Raw genomic sequence first — 24,021 nt, forward strand, 5'->3', positions numbered from 1 at the left:
TCACACGCGTAGCTGCATTCGATGACAAATTAATATAATAGGTTTTATCAGTTAAAGTGAATACAAATGTTACATTGTATTTCCGGTTTTTATAATCAAGTTCTTTGATAATCGAGGGGGGATAGGAGGGGTCCTGATCCCGAAATCCCGAACTTAAAAAAACGAAATCCCGAGGTCCCGAATTTAAATACTGTAAATCCCGACGTCCGGAAATCCGAAAAAAAGGATTCCCGGATCCCGAAAGGGTCAATCCCAAAATCCCGAGCTAAAAAACACCCGATCCCGGAGTCCTGATAAAGGTCCTATCCCCCATCATAATCGTAGTTCCAAAACATCTCTTTATACTCACTTTCACAATTTCATTTGACAAGACCAAGAAAACAGTCGGCAGGTGAGATTCTTTCATAATATCCGTAATGAAAGATAGAAATACTGTTTCTAGCGAAATGTTAGTTTATTAATTTGTATCTCTTTGTCTATATTTGTTTCTTTACTTGCAAACCTAAATATTTAGCCGAATTCTGTACCGTATTACATACTTGGCGTCCCAAGAAAATAAAGATACCTGCGTAAATGCATCTCATTCTGATTTTAGTTGTTATGTGGCGAACACAGTAAAGTCTGGCACAACCTCCGAAATTCAAAAGAGTAAAAAAAAACCAGATATTATGAAAGGACAATTTAAAATTTAAAAATCGCTGGTAGGAATAAGAAATTTTCGTTTGCAAAATATATTGGTCAGGTCAATTGGGAACTGTCTCGTTTCACTTTGCGTCCGTCTATCTGTAAATTGTTGTCAGGTGTGGATTAAGGCGGTTTCAGCTTGAAACTTTAATTTCTTGATCATTTTACTGCACAATAGTTCGAGATATCTACATTTCACCCCTTTGGAAGAATATTTTAATAATTTTACCTAAAAAAACCTCCAAAAAAATTTGCGCCCCCCCTAACTGAAAATCCTGGATCCGCCCCTGCCAATGATACGAAGCTACAAAAGGCCCCGGAAAAGCTAAATGTAAAACAAGTAAAACGTAAAACCAACAGCATGCTCTATTCTACTATATCTACTATCTTTTACAGCAATAAACGAGAAATAACAAATTGTCAGCAGCAACGACGACCACAGAATTTACCGCTTTCTGGCTTGGGGGTCAGTTTCATATAAAGAATGTGGCAAGGTGAAACATTGTTTGTTGCTCCCATATCCTTGGACAGTTGTTTGACAACACATACTGTGAAAATCAGATGTGAGGGATTGACTCACCAGATTGATATAAAGCACAAATAAAAAAAAAGTGAATAAAAAGTCGACCGATAAGAGGAATAAGTCGAACACTCTTGAAATTTCATTTTTTAACTGCTTGATTTTATTCAGGTTAAAGGGAGATAATACCATTTGAACTATAATATGTACAATCGACTTTTCTAAATCAAACCTGCAAAGCATAAACTATGTATGAGATCTGTCGCTTCCCTTTTGTTAAATATTAGTGTTTTTGGCATTACACAAGATAATTGGGGTATTTATTTCATATTATATTTATGTACCTTAAAGGCACAAACATATTTCATGCACGAGTGAACACAAAGCCAACAAATCTTAGCCTATAAATGCAACATCTATAACTTTCATATTTTTTGGTATGGATGAACCTACAAGTGGAGCATGGATCCCCAAAACATTACTCAAATAGCAGTGCCAAGTGCCTAACGTTAGAATTTTGATAATGCATTTAAAGAAATGTGTATCTTCTTCGTACATGAAGTTATTTGATCTATGCACGAGATTTGCCTTGGAATACTTGACTCGAATAATTTGTAAAAGTCTGTTTCTACAGTGGCTTTAGTAATTGCTAAAGTCCTAGTCAATGAATAGTGGTCAATTATTCATGTGGACTTATCTCCAGATTTATATTAAGCTACCAGCTGATTGACTCTTTTATCAAAATAGATTTGTTTATTTCTATATAAATCCCTTTTACTAAACGCAAATTGTCGTGTTTTGTTTGTTACAAAATTGTCTTCTAAGCAAAACAAAAAAAGAAGTAGTTAAGATACCGTACAAGCATATGGCGATTTTTTGTGATGTACATTTAGCGACAGTAGCGGTTTTATGAAACAGCAAATAAAAAAATATCTTTATGAATAGAAAAAAAAATATGAATACATTTGTCCTTACAAACGTATAAAAAGGACGGATTTAATACATTCTCAAAGAGAACGAGACAAGGCACATTTACTTTTCTACATTGGCTAGATGTATAGGGGATGGTTGAGATCTCATAAATATGTTTAACCCCGCCGCATTTTTGCGCCTGTCCCAAGTCAGGAGCCTCTGCCTTTGTTAGTCTTGTATCATTTTAATTTTAGTTTCTTGTGTAGAAATTAGTATGGCGTTCATTATCACTGAACTAGGACCATCTGAAGGACGCCTCCGGGTGCGGGAATTTCTCGCTGCATTGAAGACCTGTTGGTGACCTTCTGATGTTGTATATTCTATGATCGAGTTGTTGTCTCTTTGACACATTCCCAAATTCCATTCTCAATTTTACTAAATAATAAAAAGGTTTAAAAACAATTACGCTTGATCCTCTAGTACTAGTGGTTGTATTTGGAATTCCGAAGCTGCTCACACTCTATTTCTCAAATTGAGACTATGCAGATATTACAGGTACATGTATAGATTCGTTTTAAGATAATTTATATGATACAGATATTTTCAATAATTCTGCACAATCAATGACATGCATCAACCGTATGTCTCTTTTTCTAATGACCATTCAAATATCTAAAAACATTTTTCAAATAACATTTTGATAACAAAAGCAGACGCATGTTAGACGTTTTTTTTTCGATATTTAAAAACTGTTCTACTGTACCTTTTTAAATTAAGTCGTTTTCGCTTTTTATCAGTTTTTTGCCAAAAAATAATTGATTTAAATGACATATTTTTTGGTATATTCAATATCTTAATAAATTTTCGATTTGTTACACTAGTATGTAGTTTGGCATGGAATTTGAAAATAAACATATTTGTGAATTATCTAAGACCGCATTGTTACATACGGACTTTTGATATTGTGTTGCTATCTCAATGACAGTTATCCTTAATTTCATACCTATTTTTAATAAGCAAACAATTTAAAAGCATATAATGATTCATCAGCACGTCCTGTTTATATAATAGAGGTATTTTCCGCTCCTATTTTCTCCAAGCGCGCTTACGGCTCAATTTTAAGAAAGACGCTCAGTACAAAACATTTGATGCTCATAAAATCATTACGAAAGGTAACACATGAAACTAAGCAGAATGACAACGATAATATAAGTTAAAGAAAAACCGTTAGCAGTTACTGAATTGCCAGCTCCAGACCCCAATTAATATTATGTCTTTATCATATGAAAATCAAGCACAATCTTTCACGTTAAGGATTAAGTACCATACTGGCATACAATCATAAAATATACGAGAAGAACATAACCCGTAGAATACTTACAACTGGTTTTAGAATAAATGTGTTTATTTTCAATGCAAAGACCCTAGATTCATTATGAATACCTATAAAAAATTATCATTATACGATTGCACGCGCTTATTTGTGTATTAATATTTATGTTTACATCAGAACATATGACTATAAGCATTCTTCGGAGTTCATCTCAATGGTTAAAAAATTGCTTCTCGTATTAAATACACACACAATTATGATATATTACAACTGTGGCTTCTCTAATTTAAATATAAGTGTTAACTAGTTTGTTATAAATCAACAAATTAGAATTTGAGCCAAATCGCTGAACGTGGATATGGAAGTTATTAGTAGATATACTTCTATAGTTTTTTCTGCAGATTTCTAACGGATAAAGTTAAGCCTTCTCTTGGAATTTTCTTCTCTGTGAATTTATATTCAGTTTATGCAAATGGGTAGTTAAAAGCTCAAATTAAATATCCATTTTTAACACAAAATATGTAGACACAACAAAAACACAATCATATACTGGACTTCATAAATGCATTACGTAAAAGCTGCGTCTTGTTCTTAATTTAGGTGATCATTATTTGATAATCTGAAAGTAGGATGATTTTGGAAATGTTTAAATCCAGTATTCCTTATATAATCTTGCCCAAGGCAGGATGAAAATGATTATTATATCCAACAATATGCAGAACAAAGCAGCTGGAAATGGTTGTGTACTAGAGTGAACGAACATTCTCGCGAAATAATTAAGCCATTCTAGCCACTAGTGAGGTGGCATCAGTTTGTCTAAACATAAGAAAGAAACAATTAATTTAACGGTTTATAGCGGTAGTAAACAATGTAGAATCTGTACAAGCATAAATAAACTAGTATCTGTAAAAAAAAAAATACATGTACTGCAGTTTGAAATGCGACCCAAATGTTTGCGTAAATATTTGGAATATGACCAGAGATATATTCACAATGACACAAAAGGTAATCGCTTTGTGTGCAGTTTTATCTTTCAAATGAATGTTGTGGTAAACTTATGTCATTGACTTTTTAATACACGTTTTACTAAAAATAATTATAAGGTTGGGTTGTTTTCTTGTTTTATTTCATTAAGCAGAAGCTTAAAAAGAGCATTTTGTTTTTTGAACCGTATGAAATTAAAGTTTGTTCATCTTTGACCTTTTCCCTGGTACGTCTACATGGGGAAATGAACCATGTGATCGTATTTATAATCCAATGCAAATTAGAACACAAAGAAGGCTTCCAAACAGTATTACAAACTATAACATTGTACTATCGTGTTTGATACGTATACCTTGCAATACTTTACTTGACATAATTTTAGAAAATGCGGTTCGGCAAAAACTGAGTCATATATCGTCTAATATGCAAATAATTCATTAACTCTGAAACATTAAATCTAGCAAATTTTATTAATTCAAAACTTTCTTTAGCAGAACAAATATAATTTGCATGATGTTTTGTCCTTCAAAAATATGTTCTTTCAATTCACAGAAGTTTCTTAAACTATACATTTTGCAATTTAAAATAATGAAACCAATCCTCTTTTGTGGCCTTGTTAAGTAATGCAATTTTCCTCTCGAAATGAAATTAAATAACATACAATTTTTATGCACTTTCGAGTTCATTTGTTCATCAACTGTTTTTTTTTTTAATTTTGCACTAATTCTAGCTTTACAAAATCGTCATTAAATTTCCCTTTCTTATTTAGTCCATTGAAAAAAGGGCATAATTAGAATTCTGAAGTTTAAATCAAAAACATTGTAGCGAACATGTTGAAAAATTATTCTTCCATCATAAGCATTGACTTGATATTATTTAATTAAAAACCAATGTCGGTGAAGATAGCCTGTCATTTAGGTACGCTTATCTCAATTTAGCAGCACTGAAATTCATAACGAAACTTTATCTCTGCCCGAATTATTGTAGATTTCGCCATAGCGGTTTAATCGAAGGAAATTAATCATTGGTTTACAACGAGTTTATTGCGTCAATTTTTGTCTTTCCGCAATTTAATGTCTTAACTATTAACAGAATCTCGAAATCTGATATTCTCAACATCAAAAGTGTTCTTTATAATGTGTTAAAGATAACATTTCCTTGTATCATTTACTGATTAATCGCGTCTGTATAAGGCACTTAAAAATGTTCACGGATATAAGTCCCAATCTTTCAACCAACCACAGTAAATTCATGGACAGAAAGCGGTTGATGTCTTGAAATGTCTTGGTAATGATATGTTTGCAATCATTTATTTACTTTTTCCGACGTAGTCGGAATAGTTTCGGTTTGTGCCCTTTGAACTTAAGGACGCTAAACTATGGCAAGAGAATACGCATGCTCGAAAATCCTTTCTGTGATTGGAGAAAATGCTGTCATGGTGGGTGATTTGGTTGTGTTTGAAAAAACGTCTCGTTAATTATATCGTGAAGGAAAGCAAGTGAAAAACTATAAATATTTGAATTAGATCTTACAAAGATTTATATCTTTATTAAAATAATTGTTTCTCCAATAGCTTTTTGCATCCATGACAGCTGTTTTTTCGGGACAATTATTATAATTATTTTTAATGTAAACTTTGTTGTACGAACGTACATGACTTTTAGAACGCACCTACGTTTGTGAGATTTCCGCGGGGTTTTGGTGAATGTAAACAGAAAGATACGAGGACTGAGAATACTGAACACAAACAGTTACATTCAGATGGAGATTTAATTAAGGAGGTCCTGCATCATTAAGTCATTGTTCTTCTGAAGGTTATCGAAATGATAGTTTTAAACATATACTCAAATTTAAATACGTCGGATTTCTTTTTTAAAGATAGTTCTTGTTTAAAAGAACTACGGAAATTATTTTATAACATGAAGGGTGGTAAAACGGCACCGGATGAATTTATCTGCTTAAAACGTATCGAATTAATCATAAGGGGTGTTGCAATGTTTTATATCCATGAAAAATCCAAAATTACATAAATCGTTTTCAATATGTTTCGTGAATGTCGTTAAAAATCGAACTTAACGAAGGGGATATAATAAAAGTGATTTGGGAAATTGTGATTGCTAAATGCCTTAATTGTATTGTATCTTAGAAGTCTGGAGTAATTTTAATCTATCTCTTTTTTTTCTTTTTTTTTAAACATTTTAAATATAAAGAGTCTGATAACCAGAAGGTTCAATAATTGATCCATCTAAAGCCCTAATTCAAATCCCATGTTGTGTTTGCAAATTTAGAATTATTGGTATTTCAAATTATCTTTATTGACAAACATTCGCTCTCGGTCTTATCTTGAGAATTCCTCCATCATCATGTCCCCAAGGAATTTAGTAAAATTCAAATGTAATGTTTTAGAAAAGGATTTTTTTAAAGGAAGCTTGTGAATGCAATGTATTTCTTCAGCAATCAGGTTCACGTATCTCTCCATTTGGTATTAAATACAAAAAGAATTAACACTCTTAAATTCCCGCCTTCTTTATGACAAAATTTTAATGGAAAGACTGTAATTGCGACAAGGTTTGGATGCACTTTACGTTATTGGTAATCCATAGCAATAAGGTTAAGGTCAGCTGAACCTTGTCAGACTGAAAAGAACATTTGAAAATCCATCCATACACCTCACATATTCAACATATTGCTAATTGTATCTGAAAACAAACATGATCTCCAAAATTCAACTTAGATCAACTAACCATACAAATTAGGTCTAGGTCAGTCCATTCTTCCAGAGAAGATTAATGCACATTAAAATCATTCAATACAACAAATATGAATGAATCTTTGCTGATAGTATATCTTATAAACATTATCACAAAAATTGAACGTTGGCCGATAATTATATAAACTACTTAAATGAAGTCAAGGCGAGATGAAACTTGCCACTTGAATATGTGCACCCAACCATAATTGTTCCCCAAATAATTTCCCAATAGATGAAGAGAATCAAGAAAATTAAACATGAACCAATGAACCATAAAAAAATAAGTCATTGTCAGAACCCAGTTAACAAAACCTTATATATGTGCAATCATTCTAGAAACCTAATATAGTTTACCTAATGCTAGTAGTATCAAAGAACAAACATAATCACGAAATTGAATTTGCCACAACGAAATGTAAAACTTACAAATTATAGATTATACTAGTATACAAAATGCAGTTTACCTGTTGCGTATAGTATCTGAAAACAAACTCAATCATGGAAACTTAACGTTGACATTAAACATGACAATAATGACAAAGTTAGATGAAGACCAGTCATTTTAATGGATCGTTCGTTTGTCATCGTAGAACGCAGCTATGTTTTAATCCGGCCCATGACACGGAAACTGCGTTGATTCAGCTGTGGCATTGGTCACAGGCATTATCAATCCATCGTTGCATTGCAACTAGCAGAACACCCCGCAGACACAATATTTGTCTGCTATGAAAAGAGGGGAAATAATGCACTGGTGACAAGAACGGACTCCAATCTGAATTCAATGTTAACGAAAACTGCAGTTGAGCTAGAATGCAGACCAAGAGAAAAAGCAAGCCGGGCAAGTCATTTTGTTTTGTCTATAATAAAACATAGACAATGATATTGTTAAAAAAATGTTAAATTTGTTTTGTTTTTATGAATAATATGATGTTTGGCTTGTTAAACATCAAAGAAACACACACCCAACACACAACAACAAAATGCTGATTGTCATAATACATTCAGTGGTGTAACTAAGCTGGTCAATGGTGTTATTTTATTAAAACGGTCTCACCATTGACAGTAACGCTATTGATTTTCAGGTGTATTTTAAGATTTAGTTACTAAAAAAGGGCTCCATTCCCCTATTTTATATGGTGTCTTGGTGTATGTTTCTACAATCCATATATTTCATGATTCAAAGTTCAGGATTTTTTCTCAAAAAAAGTAATTTTCATAAGGGTCCACCATGGACACTATTTTCAATTACGATATACCCATAACTTAATTTTAATATTGGTTTACTAAATTTACAACATAAATAGTTTTTTTTTGCATAAGTTAAGTTAACATGCTTACATTTAACAATGCTAAGGCAGAAACTATTGTAAATGTTGAAATCTTGAGAAAGATAACTCTTACCCTACCAATTCGTCATTTGGTTACACCATTGACTTGACAAATGAGACTTTTCATATTGGTGGATTTTTTTTATTATAAAACCAACATACACCTCCAAAATCCTTTAAAAAAATGTTTGTATGCATGCAAATGCAATAAAAACTGATAAATCCTAATAACAAATGATATGAATAATAGTCCTATTTCAGGTCTGAAGGGGTTTATAGTAAATCGTAACAGTTGATTCTGGCTATATCCAACGGTTTGAGAAAAAAACGAGGATGTTTTTATAACATTTCATACTGTAAACTGTGTAAAGTGTATCAGACAACATTTATGTTATAGATATTTCATATCTTTTTGACAGTTTAGTGGTGTTTCGTAAATTATACCATAGTTTGTGTTGAAACCCCCGGGATTTAACATATACAAGTGTTATTTAGATATATTTTCATGTCTTTTGACTTAAAAAGACCAAATAACATAGTTTGGCATGTTGATTTGATAATGACCATCTATAGATCACCGTACGGACATCGACTAAAAGGGGTTCATTAATGCCAAATGTAAAACAACTCAAACAAGAAAACTAACGGCTTGATTTATGTTTAAAACAATGGAAGACAAACAAATATGATGTACAGCAACAAATGACAACCATTACACTGAATTACATGCTCCTGACAGGCACATACCGAATGTGACGGGGCTGAACTATTTTAAAGGCTCCTTCATTCCCTAACCTGGGTACCCACTATATTAAACTGAATATATTGTTCACATCTCATCTCCAAACAATTTATAATGGTTTTCTGATCAAAAACTAGTATCTCTAATGAAATTTTGTAAAAATATATTCCTGTTTTACAGTATATGGTTATAGTTATTGACCAAGCAAGTCGGTATATGGGATTTAATCTGCACAGCACGAGATGACACAATAACCCGAACGACGTAGGAGTTCGGGTTATTGGGTCATCTCGTGCTGTGCAGATTAAATTCCATATACCGATTTGATTGGCCAATAACTGTTTTAACACATGACGCAATCAATTTACGTGAACGTTTTAGAAATGTTGACGTCATTCCGCAATCCACGGATCCTAGGAAAATTTCTTGTAGGGTAAAGCAAGGCGAAAATACGACTTTGGTAAGTTTAAAATTTATATTTTTTTTCATATTTAGACTCATTCTAAAATTGGGATTTAATGGTATATTTTTTTTTATTGTTTCCACAGGCGCTTGGGTATACGATAAAAAAAAAATGTTTTGTTGATTAAAATATTTCCGTTAAATTTATTCCCCATTTTCATTTAATTGGTGACGATTAAGACTTTCACAAACTGTGTACTTTCGGTGTATGAATAATAAAAAAAAAACATAACTGCAAGGGTTATTGTACGGAAGCGTATTAGGGACATAGAAAAAATAAAATTGGCAGTGAACTTTTTTTTCAAAGTTGAAATTTTGACATTTCAAATCTCGAAATTTCGACTTTAGCTCGAAATTTTAACTTTTCTTATCTTGAAATTTTGACATTCTAAAATCTTGAAATTTCGACTTTTTTGAAACTCGAAATTTTGACTTTATCTAAACTCGAAATTTCGACTTTTTCTAAACTTAAAATTTCGATCTATTTTAAATTCAAAATTTCGACTTCTTTTAAACTCAAAATTTCGACCTTTTTTCAAACTGGAAATTTCGACTTTTTCTAAGTTCGAAATTTCTACTTCTTTTAAACTCAAAATTTCTACTTCTTTTAAACTCAAAATTTCTACTTCTTTTAAACTCAAAATTTCACAGTCATTTATATCAGCAAGGCGGACGGCCATATACATCATAAACTTCATAAGCATATTTTAATAAACTAAACCATTTTTAAAAAGAGGTTAAAATTTTTATTTTAGATTGAAAATCTTGTTCTTGCTGAAGAATAAATAAAAAATGTTTCACGTTCAAATACATATTTCAAGTCAGGACTTCTGATATGTGTATCAAGACAACCCCGCTATTCCGACACACCTATATTACGACATACTTTTATTTTACAGTCTAATATATAAAGACAAGAGTTAATAGTTGTGTTATAAGAATGCAAACTTCCAAAACTAGAAAACTGAGCAGCACATTGGTCGTCCTGAATATGCAGGGCTTTTTTGGCACCTTGATTTACCATTTTTTAAACAAGGCAAAGTCAGTGACTTGCTATTTGGGATACCAAACAGGCCTTTGAAACTGTGATGCTAAATGTCCTTAGATCTGACCATCTTATGACAGTGTCGTGGAAACTAAAACATGGAGTAGGGGGGGGGGGGGGGATTATGTCAACCTGCATGCTCTTTACGAATGATTTCTTCACAATATTAAATGCTAATCCATATCTTAATATAAGAACAAAACCAATTTCTGAATATAAATTGCCAAAATGTGTGGATGACGCTGTAATAATTTGTGTCCATGTCTACTCCTTCTAAAATTGTAATAACTGTGTTTGAATACTAACATCAAAGTTTTAAAAGTACTCAGAAAGAGTCAAAATTTCGAGTTTAAAATAAGTCGAAATTTCGAGTTTTAAATGAGTCGAAATTTCGAGTTTAAAGCGGAAATTTCAAAAAAGTCAAAAATTTCAAGATTTTAGAAAGTCAAAATTTCAAGTTTGAGTCAAAATTTCGGGATTTGAAAAGTCAAAATTTCAAGTTAAAGTCAAAATTTCGAGATTTGAGAAGTCAAAATTTCGACTTTGAAAAAAGAAGTTCACTGACAATTTTATTTTTTCTATGTCCTTAATACGCTTCCGTATTATTGAGTTTAAATCAGAATAATTGCTTTTGAATTTCTCATTGATATGCTTAGAGAGAAAAAGAAACGAGGAAGATATTATATTACCTAAATTTAAAATGTATAATAAACAGAAAATACGTTTCTCTTTCAAAACCTTTTACTCCCCGCAACCCCGTCCCCCCCCCCCCCCAAATCTCTTTTTATCTTCTGTATTGCTTTTTAAGACACGTCAGTCTAAATGAAGTCTGATTGATCTCCAGCTAATCCCCCTGTTTTAAAACAAACTGAAATATGGTCCTCATTAAATTCGATCCAAAAATAGTTCCTTTATATTCGGATATTCAAAAAGTCGTTATAAATTCCATTGAGTCTGAAACTAATCTAAATCAGATTGATTTATTTATATTCGGATATTCTTAGATACTATTCTTTTTGGGCAGAAATTAACAAAAATTGTTTTAACTTTCTTTTTTACTTTAAAACACTGATATAGATTTACGTTGTACACAAAATATAATAAAATAGTTTATGTCCCAGCTTTAAGATAAAAAAAAATTGAAGGAATGAGAAACATTTCTTTTTCCTATTTTGAAACTACGATGTTTGCACGAAGTTTATCTTTGTCGTAATTTCAAGGCAGATGGCAGACTCGGGGGTGGGGGCGAACAGGTCGTTAACCCTTGGATTTGACAAAGTATCGTGTTTTAGCTTCAAAACGTCAATATTGTCTTTAGTCTCGCTACACTCGGGAATTTTTTTTAATTTGGTAGAATAACGCCCCTTTCAAAATCCAAGAACCGCCCCTTAAGGTAAAAATAGATTTGAACTGTGCAGTTATCTGAGGTAGTTAATGCACACCTTAGCTGTGCATTATCCAGATTATACCACAGTAAGAACAAAGAGATTTTACTCTTGCCATGTGTTAACTTAACATACTTATGTATAGACTTTGTTTTTCTTCCAGTTAACATGATAGTACCTCATGGAATGTTGCGTGATTTAATCACAGATGAAACGTCGCACGATACTGGTGTCACCTAACGTTACAAACTCAAAGACGTGAGACAAAATAAAAACGTTGGAATGCATGTTGTTCAGATGGCTTTTTACAATAAATTTTAACGGATTGATTTTTTTCCTAAGAAGGATTTTTTTTCTTAGATAAAATATGTTAAGCTTTAGTTTTATTAACAAAAATAAAAAATAAAAAAAGTAACTTGAATTGAAACCATTTAATTATATACATTTTAATTATAAGGGCAATCGCTTTCTTTTTATGGAATATCTATGCACTGCAAATGCATTCATTTTTGCACTCCAGAATGTCAAGGCAAAAGGACTACGGCATATCTAGCATGGCAGTTCTGCACAAATATATGCAAGGGAATTATATATAGCGGGAACAATTATTACAGCTGTTTTTTTCTATTAATTTGTATTATAGCGGATCCGACTATTATAGTCCGGAAAACACTTCAGATCCGCGAGGAAATCTCTCTCCCCACTCCTTCTTTGTGAATCGGTACAGCTTCAAAATAAAACATTAATTTTAAAGTTTCCTTATTAAGCAACAAAATAAAATAGCCGTATTCCAAATCGTCTGTGAAAACCGCAAGCATGACAACTAGACGGAACGTTAGAAGCATGTTTTTATTAAATAACGTCAAAATCGTATGTGGGGACATTGTATCGGACATTTTAGTTTTATTTGATATCTCGTATATTAGATTTAATTTATGGGAATTTAATATCAAAATAGAGATATTTTTTTGTACTTTTATCTATTATAAAGTTTTTTTATGTAGCAAATGGCACTGTATGAAATAAACATCATGAAAAAACAGAAAACGTTACCCTACGTTTAATATTGTTCGAAGGGGACAAAATGTCGGACATTGCGAATCAACTCGAGTAAAACGAATTTGTTTTAAAAATTCCTGTTTATTGCATGAGGCGAAAGTGTGATCTTTGTACAAAATATTAGTATAATAATTATTTACTTTCGACATGGGGATTGCTCTGGAATTCTCTTTTTTGGGACAATTTAAAAAAAATTACGGCAACCTTTCGTGCATGGGACACATAACTTGTATCATCTTGATCCCTTTTTATTATATTTCCGTCTTTTCGAGAAATAAAAATCGACATTACGTCACCGCCCACTGATAAATTGCTTGTTCTAGACAAACTTTTATATCGTTTGGTAAAAAAAATCACATGTTTTTTACGGTATTCAGAATTTCACAAAACTAAAAGTGTAACGCGGGACAAGAAAATCATGTTGCAAAATAAAGGTTTTATTGAGTTTTGATTAATAAAAATGGTCTGTTACATATACAAAATTGCAATTATCTGAAAGAAGAGTTTAAAAGCTTTAAAATGATATACAACACTTTATAATATCATTGTTTTTGTTTAAAAATTAACAAGATGAATGTGTCTTGTCCGTTATTTCACCAAAGTAACACCAGTAGCGTGCGACGTTTCAGATGCATTTTTCTCACTAAAAAAAAAAACCTGTTTCGAGTCTTTTATGTATGGAAATTAAAATGCTATGTTAAAAAAGCATAGCGTAGGGTTCTAAGAAAGACCACAACGTAGACAGAAAATAATACAAAAGTCAGCAGCTATAAAGGACGTATATGATAATCAATTGAGCAAGCAACACCTAACAACGGTGACAACAACGAGGAAGACGATGGTAATAATGATGACAATTGGGATCATGACGATTTTCGAGAGTGAAAAATCTATATCAATATTAACCTTCAAGAACATTTTATTTTATTCAATTGACATCAATATTAAAATATACCATAATAAACCATATCCCTTTTAGTTCATTAGGTACAGTAAGTGACGAGAATGCTTCAATGGCAACTTGAAACTTAGACATATAACGTTTTTAACGCTACATTCAACTTGACGACACTTCATTCAAGAAGAGTCTTCAATTAAGAAAAATAATTAACATATCATATCACGACTTCGAAGCCAATATTGAATTAAATAAAGAAATGAACTCTGGTATATTGTCGCAATAATCCAAACAATATTGACAAGCTTCCGAAATAAAAAATTATTTATCAACAATTTTGTTATAGATTGTTAGATATATAGTGGGTTAAATTGATTGTATGTTGCTTTCTCGATTATTTCAACACAGCTCAAGTTAGCATCAATGAGTAATTACCTTATAAATGATCACAAGAATCATTAATTAGTGTAAACCGGTACTGCTTCCCTCCATTAATACGTAGAATAAAGGAGCAGTTAAACACTTTTTTATCTCCATTATCGGAGAACACGTTCATGCGCTTGTTTACTTCGGAAATAATTGACAGCTCGTCCAAATGAAATGATACTCTGTCACAAGCAATTGCTAAGAATAAAGCGTTAATAATGTTATTGGACTTCTGAATCTAGACGGTCATTTTTCGATTGTCATTATAAAACATTTTTTATGAAGAACCTAGCGTGATTTGGTCGTATTTAACTCTAGAAAACGGATTGAACCATATATCTATGATACTTTTAAAACCTTCTGTAAAGAGAAAATCTTTCTACGACGTTTTCAATTTCCAACATCAGCAATTATACTTAGAATTAGTTAAAATATAACAGTATGATGTCACTTGTAAGAAATTGATTTACTCGCTTGAAAACCTCCTCAAACAATTAACGCCGTAGAATCTGCTTAAAAATACAGACACGCACATAGAGATTGATTGTTGCTTTCTAAGAAACAGAGAGACAGACAAAACCAACCATCGAATAATTGACTGTTTCTTTAAAAGGATATAACGTTTATCTAGGATTTTCAAAAGTGAAGAATTTTTAGAAATACGATACATATTAAGAAATACCGGGTAAGAAGAAAAAACCCATATTTGGTCGAAATGGGGTTACGAATTGTAGATGCTATGCGACCTTAGCAAGGTTAAATTAAATGAATATATATATTCTTTTTAATCTATTTGGAAAAAAACTGCAACTAACGTTTATATCGATATATGTTTATTCGACGAAAGCAATTCGGCAGCACAAATTAAAAGTGTAAAAGAGGGACGAAAGATACCAGAGGGACAGTCAAACTCATAAATCGAAAATAAACTGATAACGCCATGGCTAAAAACGAAAAGGACAAACAGACAAACAATAGTACACATGACACAACATAGAAAACTAAAGAATAAGCAACACGAACCCCACCAAAAACTAGGGGTGAGCCCAGGTGCTCCAGAAGGGTAAGCAGATCCTGCTCCATATGTGGCACCCGCTGTGTTGTAATTTTCATTTGAAAGTACATTAATTTCAAAATTAGTCGTGGTGCTCTTGCCATTGTAAGGAAGCTAGATACGGGAACCATGACAAACATGTCATAAGGAATACAATTCAAAATAAAATATTTTTCAATTGTATGAAATATCATTAAAATGCATATATAAAATGTTTCTCACCAACGAAAAACTAGGATCATAGATATTTGGTCTTCCGTAACAAGTAAAAAAAAACAAAAAAAACAAGGCAAAATACTGAACTCTAACTTAAGGACAATTTAAAACGGAAGGACTTTTATCAAATGACAAAATCAAAAGCTCAAACACATCGAACGAACAATATCGTAGTCCTGACTTGGTACAGGCTTTTCCTTGTGTATAAAATGGTGAGTAAGACCTGGTTTTATAGCTAGCTACACCTCTAAATTTTACGACATTCGCATAAAATTCCATTTAATGTATATTGACATCAATGTATGAACAAAACAAACAGACAAAATATGTAAAAATGTAAAAATAAATAAATAGAGATTCAGCAGTCAACATTGTGTTAAAATCTCAATCACTATAAAAAAAAGTCGACAAAGAAAACAAAATGGCATATAGACAATCATATCAACATAAACGAAAGGCAAACATGTGACCCGATAGCACTGTATAAAAATAAGGAGAATCTATTAAACTATCCACCAGAGTTAAAATCAAAGGATATAAGACAAACCACACAAACTCATACAATATATATAGTCGGCTATAAAAGGCGTGACGTGAAAAATATGAAATGATCCTTTGAGATTACTAAAGGCATAATTTTAAACAAAATAATTTACAAAGAATAAATATGACTGGCATAAACTATTATAGACAATAACTGATCTAAAGGCTCCTGAATTTGGAAAAGATGCATCAAGAACGTGACGGTCTTGCTTATGTTTGTGAGCGTTCAACACACACCCTAACTTTGGACAGTGGTGTTGGAATAAGAAATAAGAAAAATAAGAATAGACTGTAAAAAACAACTGCAATTGGCTAAACTTCAACAAAATGATAAGAGGCACCAAAACAACGTACATAAAAACCATAGACACAAAGCACAATAAGAGTATTCGCATTTACTGATATATAGTACTAAACCGATTACAAGTTATAAATAAATCATGTTCTGCTTTACTTAGGTATCAATTGTTACACATTCAACGAATTTAGTGTCAAAACATCATAAACAGTCTGAGAAACGCATACCTTGCTAAGACCAAAATATAAGTATCGACAGGATGGATGATCATGAGTTACTTATGGATAGATCTTAAGACCAATAATTTTAGTATATTTATAGTCAGTCCTTATGTACCTATTTACAGCTGAAGCACCTACACCTGGATGTCCATATTCCTCGCTTTATTTTATTATCGCTGTCTTTATCATTTTGGTGCGTATGTGTCCATTTCACGGTTTGTAGTATCATTCGTGCTTAATTTCAGTAAATTATTAATTTTACATGTGAAAATGTCAATTTGATAAAACAAAAACTGTAAATCAGTGTGATATTTATTGTACAATGATATTTGTTTCACCATCTTATTGACCACAAGGGTCATATTTATTACAGTTTAGTATTACAACATATGAATAATTTATTTCTATTCATTATGTTCTTATATTTCATTGAATCATGTAAATATTATGTAGACCGTGCTGTCTAAGTTATTTGATTTTATTTCACCGATGATGTCTTTGGCTGCAAAGACTGACTTTTCATGCAATAACAGCTGCAAATGCTTTTCAATGTATAATCGTCCAAGAAACAGTAACCATTTTTAGTACACAAGTCAATTAAAAATGTAATGTTTTCTTGTATCATGGACAACAAAACTTAAGCACACGTCACTTTCCATAAAAGTAACACCCTTTTTGACTTGGTGTACCAGTGTGAACAGTAAGGTCTGGATACAAAAAAAAATGAAAATATCTATTTAGGAGTTGTCTACTTGTAATAAGAAATTTTGTGGACATTTTTTTCCATTTTCGTTTTATGTACTATAGAGAAGAAACGCTTTTAATTTAATACCAATATCTTTGTTTATCGCATGCAACAAACGCTGATTTTAGAATCAAAATAAAGTGCTTCTAACCTAAACGCTTAAAACTTCACTAGCTCTGACATGTAAATGATTACGTTTAAAAATAACCATTCACTATACCCTTTAATTCCTTAATGATCCCAGTTAAGTAGCTTCGATAAACGATGCTTTCTTTTGTTCGTGTCATAACTATCTCCGTGCTATTTTAGTGGTCTATCATTATTTCCCGCCAGTCAGATTACGCCGAACCGATCGATAAGTAAGTTACATCCTACCCAACCTGTATATTACCATCCACGTTGTTCATTTTGTTAATTATAACAGTAACAGAACTAGGCGAATAAAAGTTTGAGAATATCTATAGATAGTTTGCGATATTATGGAATTTGTAAGACTCTGTATAGCTGTTGGATGTTTTGTGACGTATGCAGTTGGACAAGATGATTCAGAAGAAATTAGGAATGATTTCGTTTCGGTAACTATTACTTTTTTCTTTCTATTTTGAACTAATTTTTTTTTTCTTCATCGAATTGTTATGATTTATGTTATTTCTATATTTTTAGTGTATGCTAATATTGTAGTGTGTTTGTGTTCTCAGCTACGCTTTCAAAACTTTTTAAATGCAAATGTCAAGTTGAACTTATTTTTGAACCGAAAGTCAACATTCTGACAAGGTTATTACACTATTTTTGTTTGTTATTGAAACACGACTGCAGCTGCGTCTAAAATTTAAAAAAAAACAAAACCTGAACGACTGATTTTAAATATTTTCATTCTGAAATATTGTTTTATTTTAATTTCAAACTTAAGTTAGTATTATAGTTGCTGAAGTCAAAATAGCTAGTGGTTCTTAGAAATTAAAAGTTACTTAAAATTGCCGTAGCATTTATTGTAATGTTTCTCTGTATTTACTTCAAAAAAGTCGTATGAGATTTAAAAAAAGAAGAAGATGCGGTATGATTGCCAATGAGACAACTCTCCACAAGTGACAAAATGACGCAGGAATTGACAATTATAGGTCACCGTATTTAGTCTTAAAGTTTACTCTGATCTCTAGGAATAGAATATTCATCAATCAACAAACACGTTTGTTTTGGTTTTATTTTTTTTAAAACGAGGAAATCATTTTGTTACATTACTAACCAGTTTATAATAATTTCTTGATAGAAATTGCCCCAGAATCAATTAGTAATATTATTTTTGTATTCATTAGTCTTTTATATACTAAGTCTGTTTAAAATAAAATAACCTTTAAGCATTCTAATAAACAGAGCATATCAGTGCAGCTGCTTTGTAAAATTAAGCAAATTAGTTTACTTATTGCTTCAAATATGCTTTGTGTAAAGGTTACACGTGGATTGTTTGGTCTATTTACCATATAATCGGTGCTTTTTATTTTTAAAGCCATAGATGATGGAAAAAAATTTAGTAATACATATGACATGTCATTATGCAATCTACATTTTTACTTTTTCATATGCATTTAATTTGAATATTGACTACATGTACATATTATTACTTGCTGACTTGTTTCTTTATTATTATGAGGCTGAATTCATGCAGGAACTTCTTAGGAAGAAAGATAAGAAGTTAGCAATATCCTTTAACTCTACTTTCCGCTATATAGATGACGTTCTTTCACTAAACAATTCAAAATTTGGTGACTATGTGGATCGCATCTATCCCATCGAATTGGAGATAAGGGATACTACAGATACAGTTAAGTCGGCTTCATATCTTGACTTACATCTAGAAATTGACAATGAGGGTCGGTTGAAGACAAAACTTTACGACAAAAGAGATGATTTCAGCTTTCCAATTGTGAACTTTCCATTTCTAAGTAGCAACATTCCAGCAGCACCTGCATACGGGGTATATATCTCCCAATTGATACGATATTCCCGTGCTTGCATTTCCTATCATGATTTTCTTGATAGAGGGTTACTGCTCACAAGGAAGCTATTAAACCAAGAGTTCCAAATGGTGAAGTTGAAATCATCCCTTCGTAAATTTTACGGACGCCATCACGAGTTGGTTGACCGTTATGGAATAACCGTTTCACAAATGATATCGGATATGTTCCTTACGTCGTAACTACAATCCCCTTCCCTTTCATGAATTTGACCTACCGAATTAGACTATTTACCGGATTTGTAATCACATAAGCAACACGACGGGTTCCGCATGTGGAGCAGGATCTGCTTACCCTTCCGGAGCACCTGAGATCACCCCTAGTTTTTGGTGGGGTTCGTGTTGTTTATTCTTTAGTTTTCTATGTTGTGTCATGTGTACTATTGTTTTTCTGTTTGTCTTTTTCATTTTTAGCCATAGCGTTGTCAGTTTGTTTTAGATTTACGAGTTTGACTGTCCCTTTGGTGTCTTTCGTCCCTCTTTTATTATGAAATTGTCATATTCGTCAGACCAAGTATTATGAGTTTTCTTTGATAAGATGTAGTTGTTTTTGAAAGTTATGCCTTTTCTGTTATTTTCTTTTTCTTTTTCTGTTTGTTATTTTTTAAACCATTATTAAAATACTAAGGCAATTAACGCTTGCCCAATTTGGTGGGTATTCTGATTTTCGTGACAGGGTTGCGCTTTAAAATTTTCGTGCTTCTTTATTTACCCCCACATCACTTAAACATGAGCCCTATAATTTTGTCCTATATATATATACTTTTAATCGAAATGTTCAGAGTTATAACTGGACTGCGTAAAATATCGTAACGGCTACGTAGTGCTACGTGGATATTTGACTAGCTACGCGTTCAATAGTCACAAATCTACGTAGCACTACGTAGCCGCTATGATATTGAACGCAACCCTGTTCTTTAAAAAAAATCTTCAGGTGGAATTTCGCTTCAGAAATCGCCGCTTGAAATGAAGTCATGTACGCGTATACTTCAATTTCACCCTAGTTCAAACTATCACGTGTCCAAGGACAAGTCCGAATTCAGAACTATTATCGCCAGTAGTTATTTGTTTATGTCTCATGTTTTATTTTTCCCTATCTTTTATTTAAAAATAGCCTTTATAGCATATACACACCAAATGTGCTGGAAGTTTACTGATTGACATTTTATGGGCATATCCAGGAATTTTAAAAGGGGGCGCAATTCCACATAACAGATTATATGTATGCTATAAAATCATTGAAATCGTGAAAAAAACTTGATATGATAATGTTTAGGCAATCATAGGAGGAGTCCTACGCCCTCTACACCCTCTTAATAGGCAACTGCATTTGATCTGGGACACATGATTAATTTATTAGTTTTGATTGTCTTTCCCACTGATTTTTACAGGGTTTTTGTATGTTGTGCTGTTACACCAATGTCAAAGATTAAAAATGGTTGGAAAATCTCAAACATGTTTGACCCCTTCATTTTCTGTATTTTCTATTCAAAGAGAGGTGTATGTAATAAAAACTGACGCAGGTTGCTCTATCATTAAGCAAGCCGTTCGTTTTCTTGTTTAAAAATCTTGTCAAATGAGGGTAATTTATAGCTTACTTTAGGTATGGATGTTGCTTAATAATGCAGGCCGTATGGTGACATATAGTTGCTTACATGCGCTCTTTTCTGTCCTTTGTAGATAGTCGCCTCACATCTAATTTTGTGGCCCATGACATTGTACTTTTTCTCAAAAGTTTTTTTTTTTACTTTTTTTCGCAAATATACCACTCTCAAAAAAACGTTTACCCTAACATTTCAACGTTTTGGTTGATTTTCAATGAAAAAAATGTTACAACCACAACAAATGATACTCATTATTTGTCTTATTTTTAAGATAACTGTATTAGCTTAAAGTGTGTTTTGGGACGAAGAAATAATGCATCACAGAACAACTCTTCATTAATTTTACTTAAGTGCATTTTGTGTAAATGATTTTTCTTTCATATATTTTGAATAAATTAATTTTCTAATAAACTATACTGTGAAATATATGAATTCAGTATTATCATTAAAGATGTATACATGAAATACATGGGTGCTTGTATTTAAAAGAGAAGTAACTCGATAAAATTGTTTGTTTGTTTCGATGTAGACATGTCACCGCCAGTCGATTACTACTTTTTATTACAATTTCAATTACGCATACAGCTGTATACATTTGTATATTTTAACTGAATGTCTAATGTAAATTTCGATTCCTTTAGTCCTTTATTACAAACAAAAACCTTTCAGCGAATCGTAAATTTTATATTATAGATGCATGTCCATTAGTTCCGTCCGGAAGACAATATTTAAGACCATATAAAGCATCCATTAAGAAACATGCTTTTCATAGCTGACTGCACGGTATGGGTAAATTGGGTATTGTTCATTGTTGAAGATCGTAAGGTGACCAATGGTTGGTTTAATCTATTACGTCATTTGGGCTTTGATGGATTGTTGTCTCATTGACACTCATATCTCATCTCCTTATTCTATATTAAATGGATGAACTGAAAACAATATTAATTTCCATTCTTTTAATATGGATGTCCTGAAAAGCAGTAAATTATTGAACTTTAATGGTAAATGGTTTCCTAGGGTTAAAATTATGAACAATTTTACATTATAATGTCATTGGTCGGTAATTACTTTTCGTTTAATTATTATTTTATGGTTAATAAATGACACAATGGTTTCGATTTACGTACCTCATACAGACAATCTCCGTTTTTAATTATGGGTTTTATTGTCAGATAAATAATTCTAAGTTAATGTACGCAAATCTCGTAATATCCTTGGCCTCAATAAACATGTTCAACATATACAAGTAAAAGTACTAAGTACGCGTCAACGTAAAAAAAGTAAGATAATGGAAAAAATAGACATAATAGAATAAAAATGGCGCAATATTACATGTATGCAGCGAACAATTTTTATCGAATTACGTCTAAAATAAAGACAAGGTCATACTAATCTCGTCTTTACCAGCGCTTCCATAATTCATGGACATCATTGATCATTTGAAATAATGTGCTCGTATAAATCACAAAAACTAGCTTTTGTTGTTTATTTTGCTCGATGCATTTGAGATTTTGTCTCTTGTATACTAGTTTTAGGTGTACAAAAATGTATATCATTTGGACAGAATTTGATTTTAAATGTTTGCTTATAAATCATATTATCATTTTGTGTATGTAAAACTGTCCTTCTGAATTATATTGCAAAACATTCACTCATTCAACTAGTGGTAACGACCGTTTTGAACTTGCTCTGATGAGATTTTTGTTAATGCTCCGTGTTTAAGGTCTCGCTATGATTTTAAGATTCAGAACAGAAATACAAGCGCTGTTCCTTTGGGTGTTTTTTTGCTGGTTTTGTGTCATGGATGGGTTCCCAATATCCTTTTTTAATAATTATATAGGACCATTTAAAGTTTAGCATTTCTTTGGTGCCTTAGTATCCTGTGTCGATGCACTTTATGCTCGTTTTATCATGGCTATTTTGTAAACGAAATATCTGTTATAACTTCTTTGAAAGTCCTTGTTAAATTTATTCATGATACCTTTTTTCTCGAGTCGAAAGGATTTAAGAGCTTTGCATATTGTATAGGTATATATCTACTGTTGTAGACAGCACACTGACCTTTAAAGGTCTTGGGGTTTTTTTGTGTGCCACTGCGTTACTTTTGAATGTGGTAAATTTGTATGTCGGTCAGATTGACATACATACACAAAATAACATAAAAGACATCAATATCAAAAAGACATTTTGAGCTCAAGATTGTCGTTTGTGGTTCACAAGTGTTTTGTATGTTGTTTTTCCTGTTTGAATTGTTTAACGCTAGTCATGTTGGGGTCATTCATAGCTTGCTATTCGGTGTGAGCCAAAGCTACATATCAACAATAGATAAGTGCCACGATAACAGTAAGTCATGCTCTAAGGCGTCTGGAGTCAAAGAGAGTTGAAAATAAATTAAACAGATAATTTATATTTATTTATTTATAATCTATGTAAACTTATTTATTTATAATCTGTGTAAACTTATTTATTTAAAATCTATTTATATTTATGTATTTATTAATACTTGATCGTTTACTTTAATTGTTTTACGCGTTGGTTTGATGTTTCGATCTTATCTATATCAACTAATCTTTTACATCTGATTAATTGTGAAATGTATAAAAACCACTACGGTGGAGAAAGAAAGAAAAGCACATGATTTTATGGTTTTGTTATAAATTGTTATGATTATTATATATAAGTGTCAGTTTATTGAAAGTTCAAAGTGAATAGAATTGGTAAATAGAGATGGAAATTCCAAATATGCTCAACTCGACAAAAACTAACAAAAAAATGAACAAAATTAGCAGCAAGAGAATA

The 24,021-nt window shown here is 31.9% G+C and overlaps 2 protein-coding genes across 3 annotated transcripts in view; one reads left to right on the plus strand and one right to left on the minus strand.

Moving 5' to 3' along the window:
• LOC134711476 (uncharacterized oxidoreductase YrbE-like) overlaps positions 1-14,578 on the minus strand; it is a 53,959-nt gene extending 39,381 nt beyond the window's left edge. Inside the window, exon 1 of the mRNA XM_063572081.1 lies at positions 14,540-14,578. Coding sequence (XP_063428151.1) covers positions 14,540-14,563 — 24 coding nt within the window. The 5' untranslated portion in view covers positions 14,564-14,578. The remainder of the gene's footprint in view (positions 1-14,539) is intronic.
• A 3,332-nt stretch (positions 14,579-17,910) lies between these two features.
• Positions 17,911-24,021, plus strand: part of LOC134711478 (uncharacterized) — a 28,697-nt gene continuing 22,586 nt past the window's right edge. Inside the window, exon 1 of one of the 2 annotated variants that reach the window (XM_063572083.1) lies at positions 17,911-18,182. In XM_063572083.1, the coding sequence (XP_063428153.1) occupies positions 18,087-18,182 (96 nt within the window). In that variant the 5' untranslated portion in view covers positions 17,911-18,086. The remainder of the gene's footprint in view (positions 18,183-24,021) is intronic. The other variant, XM_063572084.1, reaches the window with a different exon arrangement.

The sequence above is a fragment of the Mytilus trossulus genome, chromosome 3, assembly GCF_036588685.1.
Source record: "Mytilus trossulus isolate FHL-02 chromosome 3, PNRI_Mtr1.1.1.hap1, whole genome shotgun sequence".
NCBI classification, from domain to species: domain Eukaryota; kingdom Metazoa; phylum Mollusca; class Bivalvia; order Mytilida; family Mytilidae; genus Mytilus; species Mytilus trossulus.